The sequence below is a fragment of the Phycodurus eques genome, chromosome 6, assembly GCF_024500275.1.
Source record: "Phycodurus eques isolate BA_2022a chromosome 6, UOR_Pequ_1.1, whole genome shotgun sequence".
Classification (NCBI taxonomy): domain Eukaryota; kingdom Metazoa; phylum Chordata; class Actinopteri; order Syngnathiformes; family Syngnathidae; genus Phycodurus; species Phycodurus eques.
The window spans coordinates 6,104,373-6,129,695 of NC_084530.1; the positions used below are offsets into that span (position 1 = coordinate 6,104,373).

At 41.7% G+C, this 25,323-nt stretch overlaps 1 protein-coding gene across 1 annotated transcript in view; it reads left to right on the plus strand.

Moving 5' to 3' along the window:
- Positions 1-242: 242 nt before the first annotated feature.
- The window catches only part of ndst3 (N-deacetylase/N-sulfotransferase (heparan glucosaminyl) 3), a 57,498-nt gene continuing 32,417 nt past the window's right edge, over positions 243-25,323 (plus strand). Inside the window, exons 1-5 of the mRNA XM_061678919.1 lie at positions 243-372; positions 2,418-3,586; positions 18,288-18,375; positions 21,581-21,735; positions 25,047-25,232. Coding sequence (XP_061534903.1) covers positions 2,588-3,586; positions 18,288-18,375; positions 21,581-21,735; positions 25,047-25,232 — 1,428 coding nt within the window. The 5' untranslated portion in view covers positions 243-372; positions 2,418-2,587. The remainder of the gene's footprint in view (positions 373-2,417; positions 3,587-18,287; positions 18,376-21,580; positions 21,736-25,046; positions 25,233-25,323) is intronic.

Consider the following 25,323-nt stretch of genomic DNA (forward strand, 5'->3'; position numbering starts at 1 on the left):
ATCTCCAGCCTTACAAGCTGAGATAAAAGCAACTTGGCGGCAGCGAAGAAGAAGCAGCGTGTGGGGGAGGATGGGGGTGGGGGGGGAGAGAGAGTGGCATAAATGGAGAGGGATGAGAAAAGGGGGAGGAGAGCGCATCATTCCGGGTGGCTGCCCCTGCTGTTCTAGTTGAGGGTGGAGAGAGAGAGAGAGAGAGAGAGAGAGAGAGAGAGAGAGAGAGAGAGAGAGAGATGGCACAGGGCTTGAGCATCCAAAACACACGGGGGAGGTGCAAGACCAGAGTAGCACCGGACCCACACGGAACACCATCACGCTCACCGGTCCTCCGTCATATCTCCTCCCCGCGCAGCAGCGCCTCAACCTCGGCGAGAGGTAAGCGGGCGAACCGGTGGACGGGGGTGCATTCACCTGCTGTTTTGTTTGTGTTCTTTTCGCCATTTGAGCCTCGTTGCTCTGTAATGTTTAGTCAGCATTGTTGCGCTCTTGTTTTACCGCATCTGTAACAGCGTAGACGTAGATGACTTTTATTTTCATTTTATCACTATTAGCAACTTTGGGTGCCAGGTTTGCATGAAATGTCTCGCACTGAATTGGAACACGTTGTTTAAAAATATGAAATATAATGAAAATACATGTGGTTTAACAACAAAAGAAAAGCCCAGAACGTTGGTTATCATATTAGACCAAAAAAAAAGAAAAGAAAAACTTAAAGCTTAATACAGTTTTATTTAAAGCAATAAAATCGTAATTTTTTTCCCATCACTGTACACGGATATGAGTTTAATAATAACTTTCATATGAGCTTTTTGTTCTAATTTCAGTGCCCTCGTGTGGCAGCCAATGGCACTACACCGGCAGAGTAACAGGTTACTCCTATCAGATTGTTTTGCTTGAAAATTTGAATCGATATTGAGAAATGATTCACTTTTAATTGCAACTTTTCCTCTTTTGATTTTGGTGAGGACTCAGTCGAGCGTAAGATTCGTTTCCTCGTGTATGGGCCAATTTGATAACCAAGACAAGTTTGTTAGTTGATGTTAAAGAAAGAGGAGTTATTGTCTCCCGACAGTCTAGACTAAGATATCTCCTCTGTGAATTGTGTCATCTCATCTAATGACGAGGAACAAGAAGACAAGTGTCAGGGAAAATGCTATTCAATTTGAAGTGGGAGAAAGGGTGAAGAAGAATGGCGAGAAAGGGGAGAGAAAAATATGCAGGGGGATCTTTTCTTCTCTCTGGCTCCCGGCACATACATTAAGATGCTAATCCTTTTTGTCTCTTTCTATAACTCACTCCATTTTGTTCCCCCTCTCTTTTTCTCTCTTTTCTCCCTTTCTCAAATGTTCTCTCCACTCGCCATTTCCTCTGTACTCTCATGAGCTAGACCCTCAGATTAGCGCTCCTGGCGAAAGGAGTCCAACTCTAATTTTGTGGTACTTTAGATGATTAGGTTCAGAAATAGGACATAAGTGCACCGAGTTTGGTGCAATTAGAGGGAATCTCTGCAGAGCTTTATGGGACTGATTAGTTGCGCTCCCGTCCACCTCCCCACATATTAACACGCGACAGCTGTTGTTTATTGAGTTTTGTGTTTTTGCTGGGATGTCACGTGCGCGTGTTTTTGTGCGTGTACGTGTGTGAGTTGGGTAAGCCCTCAGGGTGCAAGTTGTTTTCAGTCATATATACCAGCTGTGCCGCCATGTTGGTAAGCGGTGGAAAAAGTACTCAACCTCTGTACTTTAAGTAGAAGTACAAATACCTGGGTAAAAAAAAAGAAAAAAGACAGTCAATCAATCAATTACTCAATCGAGATCTCTACTGTGATGTTGTCATCCGCAGAGATTTAAAAAAAGGAATGAGTCTATTTTGACAAAGTAAGGAGTAGAAAGTACAGAAAGTAATAAAACTCCCGTCATTCATCGCAATATCATCGTTTAAAAAGTTAGGGACGGATTCTGAAAATCATCGCTGCACCTGTTTTCAGCCTGTCGCCAACCTTTCGTTCATCATATGCTGTGATGTAATGTAACGTATGATGTAATTGTGTATATATATATATACACAATATATATATATTGCATATATATTTTGAATGGTTTGTTTTTTACTGTACTTATTTGTCTTTGCTTTTATCTTGCTTTGTTTTACTCTGCTGTCCGAAGCCAGGTCAGTATTGCAAATGAGAATCTGTTTTCAATTGCCCTACCTGGACAAGGCCAGGTTAAATGAATCAATATATAAATAAAGGGAGTAAAAGTAAAAAAAAAAATAATAATAATAACATCAGAAAAAAACTGTCCAGAAAACTGAAAAATCTTTGTTACGTTCCACCACCGCCAGCGGCGGCACACACAAGCACGCGGGTAGCAAATGCGTAGCCTTCAAACTTGCTATTCACTCCTCTATCCTTTCCGCAGGGATCGATCTCTGCTATCTGTCCATGTGAAGGCCCCCCCCCCCTTTCACTGATGATGTGTGTGCCGCGACCTCCAGCACCGCCCCCGTCTCCACCTGCCATGGTCACATGATGCACCCCTGAGTGGCTTTGCTCTCCCACCCCCAGACTCGTGGAAGCGCTCGTTTTGCCATGACGGCGGCCGTGCGATTCCGCCGCCACTTACGGCGGCTGCTCCTCCTGCTGGCCTCCTGCTGTCTCCTCTCCTTGCTCCTCTCTGCCTACTTCCTCTTCTCCAACTCCACCCCTTCCATGCAAATAGGACAATCCTCAGAGCCCGCCTGCTCCCAGCTCCTCTCCATGTCCCCGTATCGCCAACTCCCGTACCCGTACCCTCCTAATCCGCCTCACACGCATGTCCACACTGACTCGGCGGTGCTGGTGCTTGTGGAGTCCCAGTACTCTCAGCTGGGTCAGGACATTGTGGCTATATTGGAGTCAGCGCACTTCAAGTTCCGCATGGAAATAGCGTCAGGGAAGGGTGACCTCCCGCCTTTGACGGACAAGGGCCGCGGACGATATTCACTCATCATTTATGAGAATCTCCTCAAGTATGCACACGCAGACACATGGAACAGACAGCTGCTACATCAGTACTGCACCGAGTTCAGGGTGGGCATCATCGGCTTCTACCGCTCCACCGAGACCTCGCCACCTCTGCTCAAGCTCAGAAACTTCCCGCTCGTGCTCAGGACCAATCGGGCCCTTTGGGACTGCTGCGTGGTGTCCAGCTCTCCCATCCTCCACCTAACCAAGCCCGGCACGGACCGAGGGCCCTTACCCGGTGAGGACTGGACTTCGTTTTCCTCCAATCACTCCACCTACCAAGCTGTGCTGCATGCCCGGGCCAAGGATGGAGCAGGGGTGGGCAGCGGTGACAATCCAGGGCCGGGCTTCAGCCTGGGTCTCCAGGCCACTGTAGTGCAGGACATGGGGTTCTATGACGGGGTGAGGAGGGTCTTCTTTGGCCAGGGACTGAACTATTGGCTCCACAGACTCATCTTAGTGGACGCCATCTCTTACCTCACTGACAGGAAGCTGACTTTGGGTCTGGACCGGCATATCCTGGTGGATATCGATGACATTTTTGTGGGAAAGGAAGGCACCCGTATGAACGTCAAGGATGTGAAGGTATTTCGGCGGTGGTGACGGGTGAATGAATCATTCTGCTACCAAATAGTAACTAATGGCTGCGCAGTGCAGGCAAACATAAGAAATATGAAGCTGTTGCCCTGGAAATCTGAAAACCTCAGCAAAATAATCGCGGGGTCATATATTGCGCTGTGTGTTTGTGTACCTGCAGTGTGAAGAAGCGTATGTGTTAGGGTACAGCGAGAGAGTAATTATATTAAATGGAGGTTTAGAGGCCATTTACAGGGACAAAGATACTGAGTGAAAGGGGGTTTGGGGAGGGGTGAGAGTGAGCGAGTGAATGAGCAAGTGAAGAGATGAATGGCTCCTATTCCTCTTTTCCCACGTTCCTCCTCTTAGGCAAACCAAAGGAGAGTCAACCTCTCAAGGCAGCTATTGTTGCAACGCACACGCTCGTTTGAGTGGCCACACAACGCAAAGGCGCCTAATCATGTGGAAATTGACACCATTTACACACATTTGCTGGAATTTTGTCAAAATTACCAGGAGTTTTGAGCTCAATAGTTTTCATAGTCCTTTCTTCAGGTGTTGTGCCGAAACACGATTTCAGCCCTAAAACCTTGTGAAACGCTCAGACACTGATCAGTAACAACTGCTTCTGTTTTGGTTCAGAGCCACAATGAGTGGATTAAGTAAGTTACATTAGTTTAATACAATGGCTATTTTAAATTGTCATTTTTCTTAACGCCTTTGTGAATAATGCTTACATCTCAATAAGATGTACAACCGGGAATGTGGCACCTCAGCCTTTGTGTTTCGCGAACTTTGCATCTTCATCATATTTATAGAATATTTTTAGGTTGTATGTATTTTTTTTACCCATCCTTCCATCCATTTTCTTTGCGGCTTATGCTCACTAGGGTTGCGGGCTGCTGGAGGCTATCTCAGCTATCTTCGGGCAAGAGGCGGGGTACACTCTGAACCGGTCGCCAGCCAATCGCAGGGCACATACAAACAAACAACCATTCGCACTCACGTTCAGACCTACGGGCAATTTAGAGTCTTCAACCAACCTACCATGCTTATTTTTGGGATGTGGGAGGAGAAAACCAACGCAGGCACGGGGAGAACATGCAAACTCCACCCAGGCGGGGCCGAGGGTTTGAACCCCAGTATACTGAAACAAATAACCTCAGTATTTACTAATTTTGAAAGACATTTTGGGAAAATAAATTGGATGTGCAACAAGTAAATGTTGACAATGTTGACCTTTACTCAACGTTCCTCAGTTAGAGTGTGGTGTTCATAACAAACAGGGAACAAGATCGTGCAGGGCAGCAGAAACTCACGAGGTAAGAACTTGGGCTTTGGTCCTTCGGGCGCTGTCAGAAGCTTGAGCAAGGCACTAAACCCTCAACTGTACATGGTCATGACCTCATGAAATGACACCTGACATCTCTGTCTTCAGTGTAAAAGGAATTCCCCCTTTACTCTATTTTATGAAATTATTCTTATGCAAGCGGCAAGGTGGTGCATCTACCTCACAGTCAGTTTGCACGTCTTCCCCATGCTTGCGTGGGTTTTCTCAGGTGCAAAGGACAAAGCCATTGAATATCGGCTCTGATCTGAATATACACAAATTCTCGGAAACCTTTTGCCCACATTCTTGAAGTTGAATTCAAAGAGACACGTTATGCATTATTTTCCGCAATTCCAAGCAGTTCCCGGGTGTCTTGGTAAATGTATGCTAAACAAAGGGTTGAGCATTTCAGCAAACTTCATGTCCATTTGCTACACTTTGGTTCTGGGGCATTTGCGGCTTAGGCAAATGCCAAGTACGGCTTTTGTTACTGTTACAACCGGGTCAGAGTTTGGGCATTGAAGAAGTGAACAGCTACTCTAATACTTCTAGTACTACTACTACTATGAGTAGTACTACTAGAAAACTCTTTGAGGTTTTATTGGATAATTCTGAATACTCAGAGACTCCCTTCAGAGAGGATGTGCCCCTCTCCACGTCCAGACCGGGAATGAATGTTGCTTGTATACAAACAATTAAAAAGTCCATTTCCCATTATACGTTCCCTTTAACAATTGGGAAAACATTTCTATAATTTTTGCCTTTTCTTTAATTCGCATTGCGTGTGGTGTCTTTCCGGTTCTCGTGTTCTCCCACTGTGACCACGAACAGGTTATCAGAGTGGTGTGTGTGTTAGGGCTGAGAAACATTTCAGTGTTTGTGCATATATAGTACAGGCATGTTTCAATCTATGACACTTAGAATAGAATACCACTTTCCATCAATGCCTGACAAAAAAAAGATCCCACCTGTCCACGGCTGAGATGTGGGGAGGAGATGTGAAGCATGTGGCAGCTGGAAAAAAACAAAACAAAACAAAAAACACATGCTGGGCGGTGAAGTGGAGAGGGGATTCCACGCTTGAATATGAAAATGATGCTTGTATCCCCCCTCAAAAAGGATAAAAGATTATTCTCTGACACACACACACACACACACACACACACACACACATAATTTACAAATTGAGCAGCCGCGCTCCCTTTAGTATGAATTTTCATTTGAAGTCAGCCTGACTCCGCAGCTTTGTTGCATAAATATACATGAGGATGAACTGGTGGTGAAACACAACGACAGAGAGGCGCAGAGGGGTAGGTCAAGGGACGTACCGACAGCGGCACAAAATGACAGAGCCGTTCAACCACAAACGCTCACACAAGGCTGCCACATTTGCTCCTTCAGTATAGCAGCAAATCACAGAGGGGAAGAGGGAAGAAAGGAAGGAGGAAGGGAGGGTGAGTGGTGCCTCGGGGGAAGAGCTCGGAGCAAACTTCCTCATTTCACAGAGACAAAATGCTGAGGGAAAATGAGGAAGCGGAGGGGAGGTGGAGGAATTGGAATATGGTGATGAGAAGCAACCTCTCTTCTCACGTAAATTGGTGATGAAGGTTGAACAAGGTGACGATGGTGATCATACTGTACTGTGTGGTGTAATTCTTTCACATTTCTTAATTTATTGAGCACAGTGGAATCTTAACGGTCGAACACGATCCATTCTCGGATGCCGGTCAACCTCCGATATGTTCGCATTTTCGGATTTAACTATAGAAGCTTTCCAGGCTCAGACTATTACCACCATAAATGTTTTATGCACTTACATTGTAGCTTACTTGTGGAAATACATGTGTAAAAATTGGTTAACTACTAGTGTTGTCTCGATACCAGAATTATGACTTCCATATAATACCTGCAAAATGTATTGTACCTCCATACCAGTAAAACCAAAACGAAACGATACCACATCAAAAACCTAAAAAATCAGTAAACGCAGTTTAATCATAGCTGAGAAAAGAACTTCAACTACATTGTATTTGTTCTTAATTCAAAATAATATTAGTATAGTAACAAGGATACTCACAATAAAATCCAATTTATTTTTTTTAAACATTTCAACACAAAATTTGCAACACACTATTGAACATCACAAGAATAAAACATCCTTTAAAGTTTTGAAAAAGTCCCAGATCATGCGTCTCATTTTTGTAATATTGTCTCAAGGGTGTCTGAAGCTATAACCACTGCAGAACTTAGCAAAAATGTGAGTCTGCTTATTTCTTAGTTTGTATCTCCCCCCCCCCCCCCCCCTTGTTTGGGCTGGCCCTTTTTAGAAGACTTACAAAGTGATAAAAAGCCTAACAAGAAGCAGTTAGGAAATTACTCTTATGTCCGGTGAACAGGTTTGATTTGATGCTAATTGATGCTAATTCATATAGGATATTAGGACAACAAATATTATTTTGGGCATTCGTTGAAGTTCATATTTTGCCTCATATCCAAACTAGCTTGCCTTTGAATTCCAAATGAGAAGGTTTAAAACAACAAAACCGGACTGTAGGTAACCCTGCATCAAATTCTGAAGTATTATTCAGTCGTTAGACCTCCTCCTTTTCTCCTCTTCCCTTCTCCAACAGAGAAGAAGAGTGAAGACTGAGGCAGACCAATTAAAGTGCCGCCCTCTTTCCCTCACCGCTCTTCATTAGTCTCACCACATGAGTTCATCTGGTGGCAAAAATAAAAATTGTCACACAGCCTTTCTGACTACACACACGGTCACATACACACCTTTATTCCCCCCATTAAAAAATGATTCACAGGGAGGCAGTCATCGGATGACATTTCTCAAAATGAGGGACGATGCCAGTCAAAAAGTGGCATCAATGATCCGAGCGCGCTGCTCTCGTGTTCTTTTTTCTAATTTGTGCCAGGCTCCCGCTTGTCATCAAGGAGGTGTCCCATCCTCGTTTTCCTTCTCACTCCGCCGCTCCGCCAACTCATTGATCACGATCTGCGGCCTCTTCATATTCTCCTCCCCGCTCTTTAGCTCATGATCCGCTCTGTGGACTGAAGCATTTACAGTTGAGGGCGCCTCGGTGAAAGCAGCGCCACTGCACATCCTTCTTCCCTAAATGCTTCGCTATGTTTTCATTTATTGTGATGTTTGTACAAGTTAAAGTTGAGATGCACAGCCACGATGTAGAAAGGAACGTCTTGCGCAACTGAAAGTTTGCGTAAGATACTTTCAAAGAAGAGGGTTTTCCGAGTGTTCATGCATTCAGCGATTCACTTTAGAGCCTACAAGTGCATTTGTTCAACACAATATCGTTCCTATTTTGGCGTCGTTATGAGGTGGTCATTTTTGTACGTTTTTATGGTTACCATTTAGCTGGAAAGGACACCAAGATAGCGGCAAAATAATATAGAATATAATTTAACCAAATCCTTAACACTTGTGCAAACGATTTCCTCATTATTGCCAGGGATTTGAATCATTTTTCAAATATGAAAAAATAGTATAATAAGTTAGACATCAATCAGAAGTAAAACTGATAACCACTTTGATTGCACATTCTGGCGTCTCTTTCTACTGTATTAGCTGTACATGTATGTGTACATATGCTAGACATTCTCTAATTATATTAAACATTTGGATTATACATACAGCATACTCATATGACTGCCATTGCGCAAAATGAGATGATAGTAGCTCATGGAAGACAATATCATTGGACACGCTCTGCTTTTGCAAAAGAAGGTCATCTTTAAAAATGAGATCATGGAGACCTAGCATTGTATGAAGGGGAGACATTTCCAAAAAATCCCCATCGACAGTGACTTTAAACACTTTACACTTTGTGGACAAAAGGCAAAAATGCATAGAACAGTCTGGCCCCTATTTTAAAATTCCCTGTGTTCATGTGAACATGGCCTATTTTACCCATCACATTGAAATCAGGTCATGTTTTAAACATCACAAGAATTGTTTCGGACGCAGAAAAAGTATCATATTATTCGTAACTGCCATGCGAGCATGTGACCCACTGCGCAAACATGCTGTACCATGTTTGCCGCGTGGGATAGGCCCCAGTTCACCCAAGACCCTCATGAGGAAAATCAGATGGGTAATTGATATGAGGACATCCTAGTTTGTTTGAGTACAACGTCATTCGGAATTCCTTCTTAGGGTGCAAATAATGTGCACAAGAAGTTCTGCTTGTCCTCGTGTTCACTTTAGTTCTTGCTCTGACTTCAAATTGAAAGTTAAAGAAAAGGCTTTGTACAATATGCTAATAGTCCTAACTTCAGTCAAGGTTTTTGGCTGAGCAGTCCGCTATTTATTGCACATTCCTACTTAGAGTTAATCTTTAGAGCTAATTAATATGATGCATATTTGCCACTTAAGTTCAGCGGAATTGAGCTGACTCCATATCCATTTGTCACCCAGCCAAAGGCATAGCGGAGTTGGAAAAGAAGAGAAAATGCTGTTAAAAGAGTCTCAAAGTTATTTCTCATGCAAGTCCAGACTACGTCATTCATTTATTTCATGGCGGAAGGTGACATCCTTAATGGGGCTGGTGGAACCAAGAGATGTCATATGAGATAAGTGAAGAAAACCACATAGTACTTTTCAGGTACTGGCATCAGCCTCGTATGAACAAGGGACACTTTTGTCCTTTGAGGACTGCCATTTAATTACAATGAACAACACACGATGGTTTTTGTGAAATCACAGTTTTTGTTTGAGCGTCTTTTAAGCTTTGCGATTCAAAAGCTATAACAAGCACCAAGCACCTGCCATCCACAAACACTAATAAAAGCAGTGCTTTGTGAAAGGATGCTATGTAAAGCAGGCATTGGCTCCAAGTTGAAGAGCAAGAGAGACAGAGAGCAGTGAGAGCTACGAAGAGACCGGCATCAACTCTCTCATCAAATAGAGATGCCTGACCCACTTAAGTTTGCTGGTCTGGTGTTCATATTACACGCATAGCTACACAAACAGGCACACGCGCTTGACAATCCATAGCAAGAATGAAATCTCATACGCAGTGATGTTTTTCACTGAAAAAAAAAAAAAAAAAACATTGAGAGGCACAAACCACTTAAGAAGGCTACATACCAGAAAAATGACATTATTCTTTCTTATTGCCAAATGTGCTTTCATAGCCCCGCCTAAGCCATTATACGAGGGACGAAAACATATACAATGCTGCAAATGTGTCATACTGATATCATGTTGTTTCTGAATGAGCAGATGAAAAGTAAAAGAAGAAAGGGATGCACAGCAACAACATTTATGAAGTACTTTCACAGTAATAAGCACATAGCAATAGATGCTGGAGCTAGAATCTCTAGAAACGAGCCACGCCAACCGACCTTAAATTGGCCTGGATGTTGTTGAAATAATGGATAGAGATTCAAATTTTTTTATTCGACTATGAGAAAAATGAATCAATAAATGAATTAATTGTTTCAATATTTTTCCTTTTATTAGTATGTGTTCAGGCGGCACGGTGGACGACTGGTTAGACCGTCTGCCTCACAGTTCTGAGGTCCGGGGTTCAATCCCCTGGCCCCGCCTGTGTGGAGTTTGCATGCTCTCACCGTGCCTGCGTGGGTTTTCTCCGGGCACTCCGGTTTTCTCCCACATCCCAAAAACATGCATGGTAGGTTGATTGACGGCTCCAAATTGCCCGTAGGTGTGAATGTGAGTGTGAATGGTTGTTTGTTTATGTGTGCCCTGCAATTGGCTGGCAACCAGTTCAGGGTCTAGCCCGCCTCCTGCCCGATGATAGCTGGGATAGGCTCCAGCACGCCTGCGACCCTTGTGAGGAGAAGCGGTTCAGAAAATGGATGGATAATATGTATTCAGACTCTAAATTGTGCGTAGGTGTGAATGTGAGTGCGAATGGTTGTTTGTTTCTATGTGCCCTGCCTTCAGGGTATACCCCCCCCCCCCCCACTCCCCCTTGCTCGAAGATAACTGGGATAGGCTCCAGCACGCCTGCGACCCTTGTGAGGATAAGCGGTGTAGAAAATGGATGGATGGATAGTATGTGTTCTTGGTTGCTTCACAAGTCAATACTAACTTAATAACTTCGTCTGTTATTTTTATTTTTTATTAACCAAAGTGGTGAAAATAGCTTGACAACAAATATATGAATCCTGTTGAACGCTCAAAACGTCTGTAAAACTCTCTCTCTTTTTTTTTTTAGCCTACTTCCTTGTTCTGCAGAACCAAGCCATGTTGCGTAATTGACGCCTATATTTTTTAAACAATAATGGGTGAAAATAGTGAGCCGTACTCTAGTATTTTAATCAATGACAATCAATTTGCGATTGAACATAATTTTGGGGTGCTGTTGTTTTGATGTGAGTATGCATTGGTATATGAGAGCGATATAAGGTATAATACCAACTGGAACAAAGCAGTGTTTGGAAACTCAAGCAAGATGGTGTTTTGTTTTCTTCTCCCGTGAAATGTAGTCATTTTGGAGATGCGAAGATTCCGCCCGACAGCGATGATATATAAAATTAAGCTACCAGTCATGTTTTTGGAATGTGGGAGGAAACCGGAGTACCCGGAGAAAAGCCACCTCGGCACGGGGAGAACATGCAAACTCCACACGGGCGAGGCCGGATTTAAACACGGATCCTCAGAACTGTGAGGCAGATGTGCTAACCGGTACCCCACCGTGCCGCCTCCTTTAAGGATCAATTACCGTAATTGATTAATCAATTATTATGGCAATCCGTAGTTCTAGTCTACTCTCATTGTTGCAGAGTTGCAGGTGGAACGGCGTCAGCGCCATCCAATACTCATAGCTGCACACAACAGGGACACTTAAAGGAAAGTGAAATGTTTATTCCATTCGCTAGCCCAAGAGCTAGCGAGCTAAGGAGCTAAACAGCTCGCTCACCCACGGCAAAATCGTTTAAAACGTCAGTGTGTTATGCGTGTTCCCCGCATAACACACACACACGGGAAAGTTAACTGTTTATTAACCATAACCACAGCGGCACACATTATCAATATTCAGTCAGTAGTAGACTACAGTGAACCATATTTGATTGAAAGGTGATGGGCTCACAGTCCTGCAACTCAAGGGCCGGCCTTATTTTACTTGCACATACATGTCGATTTTTTTTTGTATTTATTCAAATTCAGTAGGGTTTTTAAAACCACTTTTCTCTATGGTGTGTCATTTTTTGGGGGTTCTTTACTGGGTTAATGACTCTAAACCTCTGTGCCAAATGTTAACTATTTATTGAATTGCAGTTTTTGTGAACAGAGCCTGAGCCTGTTTTATTTCTATTGTTTTATATAGCTAAGATATTTTATTTATTTTTCTATATTACAAGGCCAATTGTGAATATTGTTTAGAATTCAAAATTTATTGTTCTTAAAAATTATGTCCTTCAATTATTATGCTCTAATATGGCATAAAAAAAAAAACATCGATACTATCAGTTATCGTGCTAGTTTTTAGGAAACTATATCGTGCTTAAAAAATTGATATCGTGACAGGCAGAAAGAATTTATTGCGAGAGAGCAATCTGTATTCAATGATGATACGTAAATTGCAGGGACTCATATGTTGTAGTTCCACGGCTAGGACTCATTTTTTTCGCAGACATGTGCATCCTGGATCTCACATAGTTTCAAGTGTAAAATGATCTATGATGTCGCTCACTACAAGAGAAAGACGGGTCTTGAAATGGCCTCAAAAACAGTCAATTATAAGTGGCATTTGGGTAGCCACTTGTTGCTAGGCAGAATTTGTGGAGGAAAATGATCCGTGCCCCATTGGAAAAAATATTGTTTTATATTGGGCGGAGTGTGGTGACTTGACTGGAAGAATCTCAAGTTTTCAGAAGAAAAAAATGACAGAATGAGGATATATTAGTCAGGTGGATGACAAACCAGCTGTCCAGATGTCGACCCCCCACCACCCTATCTGTTTAAACCCCAACATCTCTCTGGCACCTCTTACTGCGCTCACGACACAGACACACAAACACACACACACACAAACAAAGCAAAATGGCATTACTTCTGACACTGGCGGTGCGATGCAGCTGTGGGATCGGGCACGGAGAGCAGCGCTATCGCTAACCGCTAATCCTCGTGTATGCTTACCTTCATCACTAGAATTGTCTATGTGCTGCGTATACCCCCCCCCAACCCCCACCACCACATCACACCCTCCCACCCCAACACTCCCGCTAAGCCAAATGCAGCCTTCTCTCTTACAGCCTATTTTATCGCCACAATCAGCATCCAGGAGACAGATTGGCCCGGTATTGCTTCAAGGCCTCAGCTCAATGAGATCGGCTGCCATTGCCATCAGGAAAAAAAAAAATAAAATCAATAAAAAATGGCAGGGCATGACTTGATTGTTTCTCTGAGATTCTCGAAATGTGTTTCCGTCAAGAAGTATGTCACATTTAAATGTTAGGTTTAGTTCGTAGACTTCCCCCAGGCCTCGTAATGATCATCAATTCGTCACTTGAAAATACCCTACAATCAAACGCTACTGTTTGATGGCAGCAATGTCCTACAATTTCCCTGACACATTTTCTTTTTGTGATGTTAACACATTTTTTTTTTTTTTTTTTTTTTTTTACTCTTGTAATATGACTATTTTACTGATACTGTTGAGGTTTTTCCCACATCTGAGGCAGTACATTGCTGAACATGGTATCCTCCAAAGTCAAATGCCTCTCAAGTCATAAACTTTGGAGTCGAGAAAAACAATGGCCAGAAAGAAGCATAAGATTTTAGTAAATCTCATGCAACTTCAGTTCAGTGTGCATCTTTCAAAAGTATAAATTCCACCTGTTTTTTTTAAATGTTTTTTTTCCATTTATTTCCACGTGTATTTTGTCTATTTCTTTTTTTTTTTTTTTTGCGATGGCACCACGGTATAACCAGTGAGAGCAAAGAAGGAAAGAGTTCATATCACCCATGCCTTTGAGACGTCCCCATTTCATCAAAAAAGTTGAGATTTTACATTGAACTTTATATTAATTGTATTACGTAGATGTTAAGCTGTTAGAAATACACTTTGGTGTAGCTCCCGCACCTTTTTAAAAATAAATTCATATCCATCCATCCATTTTCCGTCGCGCATATCCTGTCCTATCCCAGCTATCTTCGGGCGAGAGGCGGGGTACACCCTGAACTGGTCGCCAGCCAATCGCGGGGCACATAGAAACAAACAACCATTCACACTCACTACACACAGCCTACACTCACGGACTGATAGTGACATAGTGCCATAATGCGAGAAATAAATGTGAAATAAGCATTCATATTAAATAACTCATACATTCAAACTACTGGTAATATACGATGCTAAACAGCTTCACAGGGGCCCTAAATGAATTTGTATCGCTGCTGAGAAAATGAAAACTATAATTTAAAAATTGATATAAAATAATACATCTTTGTAATACAAGATTACCTTTATTAGTCCCACAATAGGGAAACTTGCATCATTTTAGTAGCATTCGTGGATGCAGCAAATTCAAAAATAACGCGCAAAAGAAGACATTTAGCTGCAAATGCGTCCGCCATGACAGTAAATGCTAAACATATATGACAAATACATAACATAGAAGACAAATATTGAAGCCATCATTTATTCACGTTTACGATTATAGAGTAATGATTATGTTGTAAAATTGAACAGTATCCGTTTTTTTTTGGTTGTTTGTTTTGTTTGTTTTTTCATCCTATTACATGATATACCGCAATAACTGTCCCAGGTAATGTCCTGAACTTAATTTTAAAAATATGGAAATTCAGACAAATTGTTCTGGAAGTCCATTTCTATAGGTTGGCATCTCTCCAGTCATAGCCATAAATGCAATTTTATTGATAATTGGCATCGTTTCATAATTAATAATTTGCAGGTTTGATATTTTATTTTTATATTTGAATTTTCTTTTTGTGTGTGTGTTTTGTGTTGCATTTTTTGGTATGAAAAGCGCTTACAAATGAAGTTTGATTGATTGATCATTTCTTTTGGTGTTTGGGCTTTCGGTTTTCTGCCTTGGGGTTCCTCAGTTTCGGTTTTCGATCGAGAATCTTCATTTCAGTGCATCAGTAATTTTGAATTTATGAAACATTTTAATTTCAATTGATATACACTTGGGCAAAGGGTTTTCGTAAAAGGGCAGTGACCCCATGACGACAGGGTGGATAACAATTTTACCGACGCATGTAAAACGTTCAATGTGATTATGAAAATAGAATCTACATGACTAAAATAACTTTTTTTTTAATCAATTGTTGTGGTCCATAAAACCATCTGAAAATTATTTTGTATCATTTAACCAGTTATTAGGCGGCATGGTGGGCAACTGGTCAGCACATCTGCCTCACAGTTCTAAGGACCCGGGTTCCAATCCAGCTTCGCCTGTGTGGAGCTTTCGGGTTCTCCCTGTGCCTCCGTTGGTTTTCTCTGGTTTCCTCCCACATCCCAAAAACATGCGTGGTAGGTTAATTGAAAACTTTAAAATGCCCGTATGTATGAATGTGAGTGCGAATGGTTGTTTGTTTATATGTGCCCTGCGATTGGCTGGCGACCAGTTCAGGGTGTAGCCCACCTCTCGCCCGAAGATAGCTGCGAGAGGCTCCAGCACACCCGCGACCGACCCTAGCGTGGATAAGCAATTATTGCAGAACATAATAATTGCATTATTGTAGTTAGCAGAACAGTGACGCACATTTTAAGAGACACTGTTGTAGGCTACTAGTGTTTGTACAAATGTTTGGCCACTTATAATAAATCCTCAGGGTTTCATTATTCTACTACATTTTCATGATGATTGAATGATTCTGATGAGGACACCATAGCCACTAGTATATGCTGATATTTGACGAGAAAGTGTACTGATGACTGTAGCAAAGGAAAATGAAAGGTATCGTGATATTGCTTCGCTGATGTGTCAAATCGCCGCAGATAAGATAACCTTTATTAGTCCCACAATGGGGAAAAGTCCATCATTTCAATAGCAATAGTGGATATAGGAAATATAAATATATAATATAAAGTATACAAGTACATTCACAAAATAGGAATCTAAACTATTGTCCATGCATGAACTATCCAATTTAATCTGTCACCAATGTTATTGGTTTGTTTGCAAAACCGAGTGCTGAGATTTCATTGACTTTTGAGATCTGATTAATCCGATTTCATTTTGTATTTACTTTTTCTCTTAAACCAAGGTTGGAAACAGATTTAGTCAAGGCGAATTAATCCATAGACACAGATATTTTTCATTATGCCATGTCAAGACTGAACTTTGATTCAGGCTGCAACTGTGTCCGCCATTACAAGGTTGACGCAAAAAAAAAATATATATGTATAAAAAATTAAGGGATGGATGGGTTAAAAACAAAGCAATAGAAGACAGTCACAAAACCATGCATGGTAGGTTAAATGAAGACTTGAAATTGCCCGTAGGGGTGAATGTGAGTCCAGATGGTTGTATGTTTAGATATGCCCTGCGATTGGCTGGCAACCAGTTCAGGGTGTACCCCGCCTCCTGCCCGAAGATAGCTGGGATAGGCTCCAGCACGCCCGCGACCCTAGTGAGGAGAAGCGGCTCAGAAAATGGATGGATGGATGGAGAATGGGTATATTCAAGTATTTGTCACGTGAAACTAAACAGGTTGTTGCACATTTGTTCTCTGATGTCTTGAAAACGATGTTCTTTGTTCTTCCTTTTAAATGACCTTTGCCAACTAAGTTGTAAGTTCTGGTCAATTCTGCACAGGTTTTTTTGTTTTTTGTTTTGTTGCGTTATTTTCTGCACTCAATAGCACTGCGACACAATGAAGACATTCACTGGAAAGATAGAACTGTCAACATACTCTAACGGCGACTCTCAGCTCGAGGGTCAGAACGCAAAACCATTACGACTGAGTCGTGGACAAGTAGTAAAATGTTAAAGGGGGGGTCTTTGATTTACGACAGGGTTCTGCTGTCGATGCAACTTGAATTTCGACAAAGTCTGAACATATTGTCTACATTACATCATGCAAAATCACCAGTGTGCCTATTTATGCCTCACTGCGTCGAATTTTCCCCATGTTCCTTACAGAATATAAATGATGTGTCTCCACAAATACAGCACACACTTGGACAAACTCCCATGCACTCTTCCCAACATCTGCATTAATAATGCATTCTGACCAAGTGCATCCATGAGAGTAGATTGAGTTAAAATGCAAAGCGCTTGACAACAAAATTAATTTAATTCTGAGTATTTGGATGTGTGTGTGTGTGTGTGTGTTTGCGTGTGCGTGCGTGCGTGTGTGTGCGTGAGTTTGCATGTGTGATGTAGAGGATGTCATCACAGTGGAGACAAGGGATCAGATTAGGGCTGTGCACATCTGTCAGCGGGCAGCCATCTTCAACACCATTAGATTAGTGTTAATGAAGATACTGCGCTCTATATTTGTTAACACACACACACACACAAACACACACAGAAACCCTGCTTGCAAGCGCTTCCTCGCGCTCACATCAGTTGCTCATCTCCTAAATCAGAAAAGGTTCCCGGGGATCGATTAAAAGGGATCCGACAAACATTTTTTAATAGAGACGTGGCGCTGAGCCCAACAAAACGAGCATGGAATCATAAAAGTTTCATAAAAAATATTTATGGCCGCAAACATCAAGAAGTGCAATGATAGCAAGGAGGAGGGCTGGGAGAGAACAGAAGGAGTTATAGAAAGACAGAGAGCGGTATATCCTCCATGCTGCTTCAGCCTTTCTTTTAAATTAGAACAAGCTCGTCCCCTGAGAATGTGACATTTGAGCAAGCGATAGAGAGATGGAGTTTCAGGCGAGTGTGCGACAGAGGAACACTGCAGCTTCTCCAAAGTAGGGAGAGGGTGCGGTGAAGGAGGGAAGGGTCGGGACTGATGCAGGTTCACTCGGTAATAGATGGATGGAAGTGAATGACTACGAGTGCATGTGTGTGTGTGCGCGTGGGTGTATTGGAGGGGTCGTGTAGGAGGTTATTATTCCATCCTCTAGAGGCCTTTAATGCATTGACCTTCATTAACTCATCTTACTGCCTGTGTGTGTGTGTGTGTGTGTGTGTGTGTGCGCGCGCGCATGTGTAACGCTCTTTGGTTAACACTCATTACAGTCTTTGTTTAAACGCCAGTATACTAATGATGTCATTGAAAGAAAATTGAAGAAAATCCCAATTTGAGCATTAACACATGACACTGAGGTGTGTTTAAGGACATGAGAAATCGGAACACTTTCATATGTACGTGTATTTATTTTATTCATTGATTTATTTTTTTCACTGCATCTGTCCACCGTAACGAATCTAACAGTCTAATCTGATCTACAGGCGCTTCTGGATACTCAAAGACAGTTGCGTGCTCACATCTCCAACTTTACCTTCAACCTGGGCTTTTCTGGCAAGTTCTATCACACAGGTAAGTAATAGTCAATGAAGAAACACTAAAAAAAAAAAAAAAAGTGCTATGGTGAACATAACTTTTTCTCACGCTTTTTTTTTTTTTTTAAAGCTAAGATAAAATAAAAATAAAAAAAAAAAACAATAAAATGATGGCCAGTAATAATGACTTGGCACGTTAACTTCATTTTATTTATATAGGCTTTAATCACAAAAGCATCTCAAAGGGCCTCACAGGCACATTCTAAAGTTCCTACAGGTGTTTAGGCATCGCATAGTTTCTTCCGCCGCACGCCGCCGGTGGCTCACTATCGCTGTCCTGTCCGGTCGTAACGGTTAGTTGTTGCGTCCCTTCCTCACAGGGTGTATGTATCCTTCACAGATAAGAACGTGACCCCTATGGAACGTTATAGTGGTCACATACAGTACCACGCTATTCTGCTATGGTTCTGTTGTTGAGAAGTTCTGTACTCCTCTCGCTGTCTGTCTCCTCACAAACCTTGCGTTGTCAAGGCAGCATTTGCAATGAATATAACAATATAAAAACAAACACCAAAAAAACACAGAGGGAGTATTTCAAACGCCCATGTAGCACAGAATACATTTTTTGGATGGCATATTTTATGAGGGCCAAGCTGAAAATGAAGAAATAGGAGTAGTGGTAAAGTTATAAAGATAAAGTACTATTATTTAGTGAGGCAGCAAATTGGTATAGTGTTTAGCATATGTGCATCACAGTTCTGAGTTCTTGCTGGTCTTGCGTGGGTTATTTCTTTGTACCACAACTTCCTCCCACATTGCAAAAACATGCAGGTTGAAGACTTTCCACAACATTTTCTAGAGGTGCATGTGAGTGTGAATGGTGAATGGTTGTATTTCAAAATGTAAAAGGCGACCAGTCCAGGGTGAACACCACCTCTGCCTCAAAGTTAACAAGCGATAGGCTCCAGCTCCCCCGTGACTCTAATGTGGACAAGTACTATTGAAAAAGTACGGTAGAAAACTAATGGATATTAGCGAGTAGATGTGAAAGCCCCATACAAATGTAAACACAATGCTCTAAAATCAGTCCATTCTCTATCTGCCGTATAAATAATCAGGCAATATGATTTAAATGTGTTATAAAAAAAACATTGTGTTTTATTTTGGAACAAACTAGAGATGGGCAAGTACCGATGCCAGGAATCGGTATCGGGCCGTTACCGGCTTAATTTCGAGGAATCGGGTACTCGTGAAGACTGTCGATACCAGCTACTGATATTAAAGGCAATAAAATCTTAACTCTAGTAAGTCCTCCTCACCACTAGTTGACGCTGTGCTGCTGCGATTTGACACATCAGCGAATCATCGTGAGCATCGGAAAGAAAGAAAGGTATTTGTTGACAAGTAGCTCTCAATGTGTTAATTTGAAATTTTATGTATCTAAAGTCATATCGGTACTCGGTATTAGTGCGTGCTCAAGAGTGAATACTTGTACTGATATCGGCAGTGTTGGTGAATAACTAATTCCGTATTCAGATTGCATAATTTAATGTCAAAATATTTGTCACTGTAATCCATTAAATTACTGAGATAAATGTGTAGTTAAATGACAGTTGCTTTTAGAAATTTCGATGATACATTTTTTTTTTATCGTTAGATTTGAAAAATAGCCGCAAAAGCTCAGATTTGTTTTCATAGCACTTCCTCCTTCTAAAGCCGTCGCTTGTGATTGGCTCTCTCTGGTCATGTGCCTTTCTACTGTAGTCTCAAACATGACATACTTTTCCGAATATGACCTTGAAGTGTCACCTTGTGTTACGATCTATTATTTTGTCTGAGATTTTGAAAAGGTTATAGTAATAATTACATTTTACACATACATACAGTATAGTATGTATACGTACCGGTATATATATATGTATATATATAAAATGTAACAAACATGTTTTATGTATTTACATTTCATCACATTTTGTTACCAGTTTATTATTTGTGTTAAGAACAAATATGTAATTAATTGGAAAATAATGTATGGTTTTCATCCACTTTTTTAAAGGAAACATCCAAGGGTCCTGTTGATGCATTCATTCAAAATTAAAAGTCAAAGTATTCAAAATGTAATCAAATGTTATGAGTTACATTACTTTGAGAAAGTAATTGAAATAGTTGCGCTTCTATAACATTTTCAACCCAGTAACCTTTAGCTGTAAAACAACACATTTCCAAAGTAATGTTTTATTTTCATTCTTAATATATTCTGTCAAGGATAAATTGTTGCAGTTCTATTGCTGCAATCTCACAATATTTTATTATATATGTATTTTTACTATTCAGTGTTGTCCTAATACTCAGTATGAATATAATCAGTATGAATGGATAGCACAAAGCTTGATTCATAGCATTCAGAAAGATATATATATATATATAGATATATATATCTATATATATATATATTTTTTTCCCCGACTGATGTGCGGACTGGTTAGCACATCTGCCTCACAGTTCAGGTTCAAACCCGGCCTCACCTATGTGGAGTCTGCATGTTCTCCCCGTGCCTGTGTGTGTTTTCTCCAGGTACACCGGTTTCCTCCCACATCCCCCCCCCAAAAAAAAATAATTGCCCGGAGATGTGAAAGTGAGTGTGAATTGTTGTTTCTTTATATGTGCCCCACGAATGGCTGGCAACCAGTTCAGGGTGTGCCCCGCCTCTTGTCCAAAGATAGCTGGGATAGGCTCAAGCACGCCCGCGACCCTGGTGAGGAGAAGCGGTATGGAAAATTAATGAATGAATACATATACATACTCCTTATCAGTAGTCAAGAGCTAAATCTCCTCATCGTGGTATATTTAATTGGGAGAAGAGATATGAAATCCCAATTTTTGCTTGATGCTATCTCAGTAATTTGGAGTCCCAGAACCGTGGTATGCGAATGTGTGTGTGCTTGTGCTGTTGTGGCCCCAAGGACGTTTTCATATTCAAATCTGCTGCAACAGGCTCATGTTGAAAAAAATTAAAACTAGAATTTGGATTTTGGAAGGATTTAATTTGCGAACAAATGTGATATCATATATTATAGCATGTATTATTAGGGATGACACCGCATCACACCACAACACATGCCTAAGAGAAGCCTGCTGCTTGTTGACCGAACTCTAACCTTGAGCAGCGTGACATTGTGTGTCACTACATCTGTCACACTGCGTCCTTTTGTCCTTTTGTGTGTGCGTGCGTGTGCACATAGGTACCGTGGAGGAGGATGAGGGAGACGATTTACTGCTGAAGTACGTGCATGAGTTCTGGTGGTTCCCCCACATGTGGAGCCACATGCAGCCTCACCTCTTCCACAACGAGTCCTCGCTGCTGGAGCAGATGGTGCTCAACAAGGAGTTTGCGTTGGTGAGATTGATTTACACAGTCACGCACACGCATACGCACACACTGCTTGGCGCTGTCTATATTCCCTTGTCTTTCTTCCCTTTCATGTGTCCTTGAAATCATATTTGCTTTCTGAACCACCTCAGTGTAAAATAATTGCCTTTTCTTTGCCACAAAGCGCCCAAAGGCAGAACAATATGATCCACTTTGACACACACATGAACATACACAAAATGCTCACATAACACACGTCCAGAGGCGTGGCACCAAATTCTGGGCCCCCATACAGAAGCCTCCTGAAGGCCCCCCAAACACCCACTCCCCACACCGCCCTACACCCACCTCCGCCGCCCCGCACAACACAAACACCACGTTCTATCCTGAAGTTGTTTTACTGTGGTTGTAAATTATGTTGTTTTAAGTTTGAGCTCACAGTATTGGATAACAAAAGGCAGGTCTATTAACGACCCCCAAAGTAGACTACAATAAACACAGCTATTAAATGTCCTTCCGATAGCTTATTTAAAAAATGCTGTACACTAAATCTGTATCCTAGCTGCTAGGATATTTATGCCATTAACTCAAATATTATAACTAATTATTTCGGAATAATTATTATCAGCATCAATATGGTGTGCACTTATATAGCAATATAGTGCACTTATATAGCAATTCATCAACTCAAGGCCCGGGGGCCAGATGCGGCCCGCCACATCATTTTATGTGGCCCGCGAAAGCAAATCATGCTCTTCAACTCCCGCGAAAACTTTGCTAAAATCTGTACCCAAATTCCAGATTGTCAAAATAATAAACAATAATGTTGAAATATTGCATTTTCTGTTACCAAACCCTTCTTCAACACTAACTTAAACAATACTTGAACAAACTATTATCCTTGTCTTCTGAATTCAAAACTAGTTATCCCTCACTTTGTTCTGTAATAATATGTTTTGGTGATGATTAAACATTTATATGGTTTCACTGTTCTAACGGCCCTCTGAGAGAGAAAAATCATAACTACAATGCGGCCCGAGACAAAAAAGAGTTTGACAAACCGTGGTCTACACCAGCACTGTGCCCAAATCGCGTTACAGAGACTCAGCAAGCAAAATTAGGATTATGGATTAAGATTATGAGACATATTTAGTTATACACGTCGGTAGTGAATAACTATTCAGCATTGAATACAAACTGTGTACTGGTTTAGGAAGGGAAAACAAAAGTAACATCAGGTGGGCACTTACCTCGAACGCAAAATCACTGCAGCCTATATACATAGTCCCACAAACTTCCTCCAAACACAAGGACCCCCACCCCCCACCCCCCTCCCAAATATAATCAGTCAACCGCAAAACGCAATCAGCATTATTCCCTTAGTTCCCCGGAGCCTTGCCTCATCTCCAGAGCCTTTCTGAGATAATTCAAACAGTCCTGCCCTTTGTTTAAAAAAAATGACAACAGATGCAAATGAAATCGGTGTTGTGAGCCTCGCCTGACCGACACTTTACTAATCTCCTAAATCCAAACAAATCTGAATTCATCCATTGCTAATGGGGCATTCACCTTAATGGCAACCCAGGAGCCATTTTTATCTCCGACTATTTAATCTGAATTCCTCAAGGTAGGCGGCTGTTATTTCTGTGCTCTCTTTGCCTCCACGCCGCGTCTGTGTGTGTGTGTGTGTGAAGATCATTTGTATGGCCATACAGGGATGTCACACGTACGCTATGATACAGCGAGGGTGGATGTAGGTTCCTCTTATTGAAGGTGAACGTGATCGTAAAGTCCAATCCCTAACCTTTATTGCACAGACACATTCCGCTCGCTCATCCTGTGAGCGCCGATGCTTTGCTTTGACGGTGTAAGTGGATGTGTGGCGCGGCGAAGGACAACACCATTTGTCTGCAAGGCACACTCAGAAAACATCCACCCTCACAAGTGCCCTCATGAACACATCTATTTTTAATTTCCCCTTGTCAAGTCAGGTAGTCAGGGTTCTCAAACGTTTTGAAATTATTATTTTATGTTTTTAATCTTCCACTTTAATATTCATGATGCTTAACAGAAAGCAACTTAACCAGTGGTGGCTGGTCAACAGAGGGCGCAAGGGCGCTGTCCCACCGCTCCTGAGTCAAATTAAAAATGACAAAGGTGAATAAAATGAAAGACAGAAAATGTTACAAATTCTATGTATATCTATTTTTCGATTACTTGGACAAATACTACATAGTTAATGATGAGTAAAATTTATTTGTTTATCGCTGTTGTCTTATTTCATGATGTCAATTCTGGTTTCAGGGCGCCGAGACGTTTGCTGTTAACTCTCGTTATATTGTGACATGTGCAGTGGGGTCATGTACAATCAAATGGCATCAAATTCCAGCACCCGTCAGCCAATAATGTTAAAGTTACCGATTACGAGTGTGTGTGTGTGTGTGTGTGTGTGTGTGTATGTGTGTATATATATATATATATATATATATATATATATATATATATTTATATCGTGGCCCCATTGAAAACTCCACCAACCGCCACTAAACTTAACCAAATTAAATTGAATTTAATGGAATGTTTATTCATCGTCGTGAGCTCATGCCCGTTGCTTACACTCACAACATGGCTGCGAAGTGACCTTTCTAACCACTCTAGGGAGTATTTATTTATTCAACAAAATCCACGACCGAGTTTAATTCCCAATAAGAAACAGACAACATGAGCAGAATCATTTTCACAAGGAGCCCTGTGAAAGCCAATCACGGAGTCAATTGCACGGAACTTTGTCTCAAGCATGGTGCCCATTTTCCCATTGCTAAAGCTTTAATTTATCGACTGTTCAGAAACTTTTCACCGAAGGTATGTGCTTCCAAGCCACGAATATTTTGTATAACTCTCCTTGCCTCACCTCTAAAAGTCTACTTGAGAAAAGACCGTAAGAGGGTTAGAAATGCTATGCGCATGCAATGATGTCAGACTTACGTGATACATCACAATCATATCAGAGCTAAGGTACAGAACTGAAATTGGTTTAGTATATTTGTTTTATTGACGCGGCACAACCCATATGTGGGCATGCACCTTACAAAAAACTAATACAAGAATAGTTTTAGGCAAATTATTTTGTGAACCAACAAGTTACGGTTCTCGGATCCCCGCGGGTCCCTGGAGCCCAGTATGAGAACCACTGCGGTAGTGCAACAAACACATCCCAAACTATGTGACACCCCACCCCACCTTTCACTCCCCCTATCTACAGTGTCAAAAAGAGGGAACACTCCTCTATGTGTTTATGCTCGCCTGTTCACTCATTCACAAATGAATTGTGTGTGCAGCAACATGACATTCCAGTGAACATGGGTTACGCCGTGGCCCCCCACCACTCGGGGGTCTACCCGGTCCATCTGCAGCTTTACGAGGCTTGGAGGCGCGTGTGGAACATCCAGGTGACCAGCACGGAGGAATATCCCCACCTCAAGCCTGCCCGTTACCGCAAAGGTTTCATCCACAGTAACATCATGGTGAGAGCACACTCATGCAGCTTCCACAGATAAATGTCCTCTTTGAACACTGAGTTCCTTTATAACGTCCCAATGTCTGAGCTTATTGGCA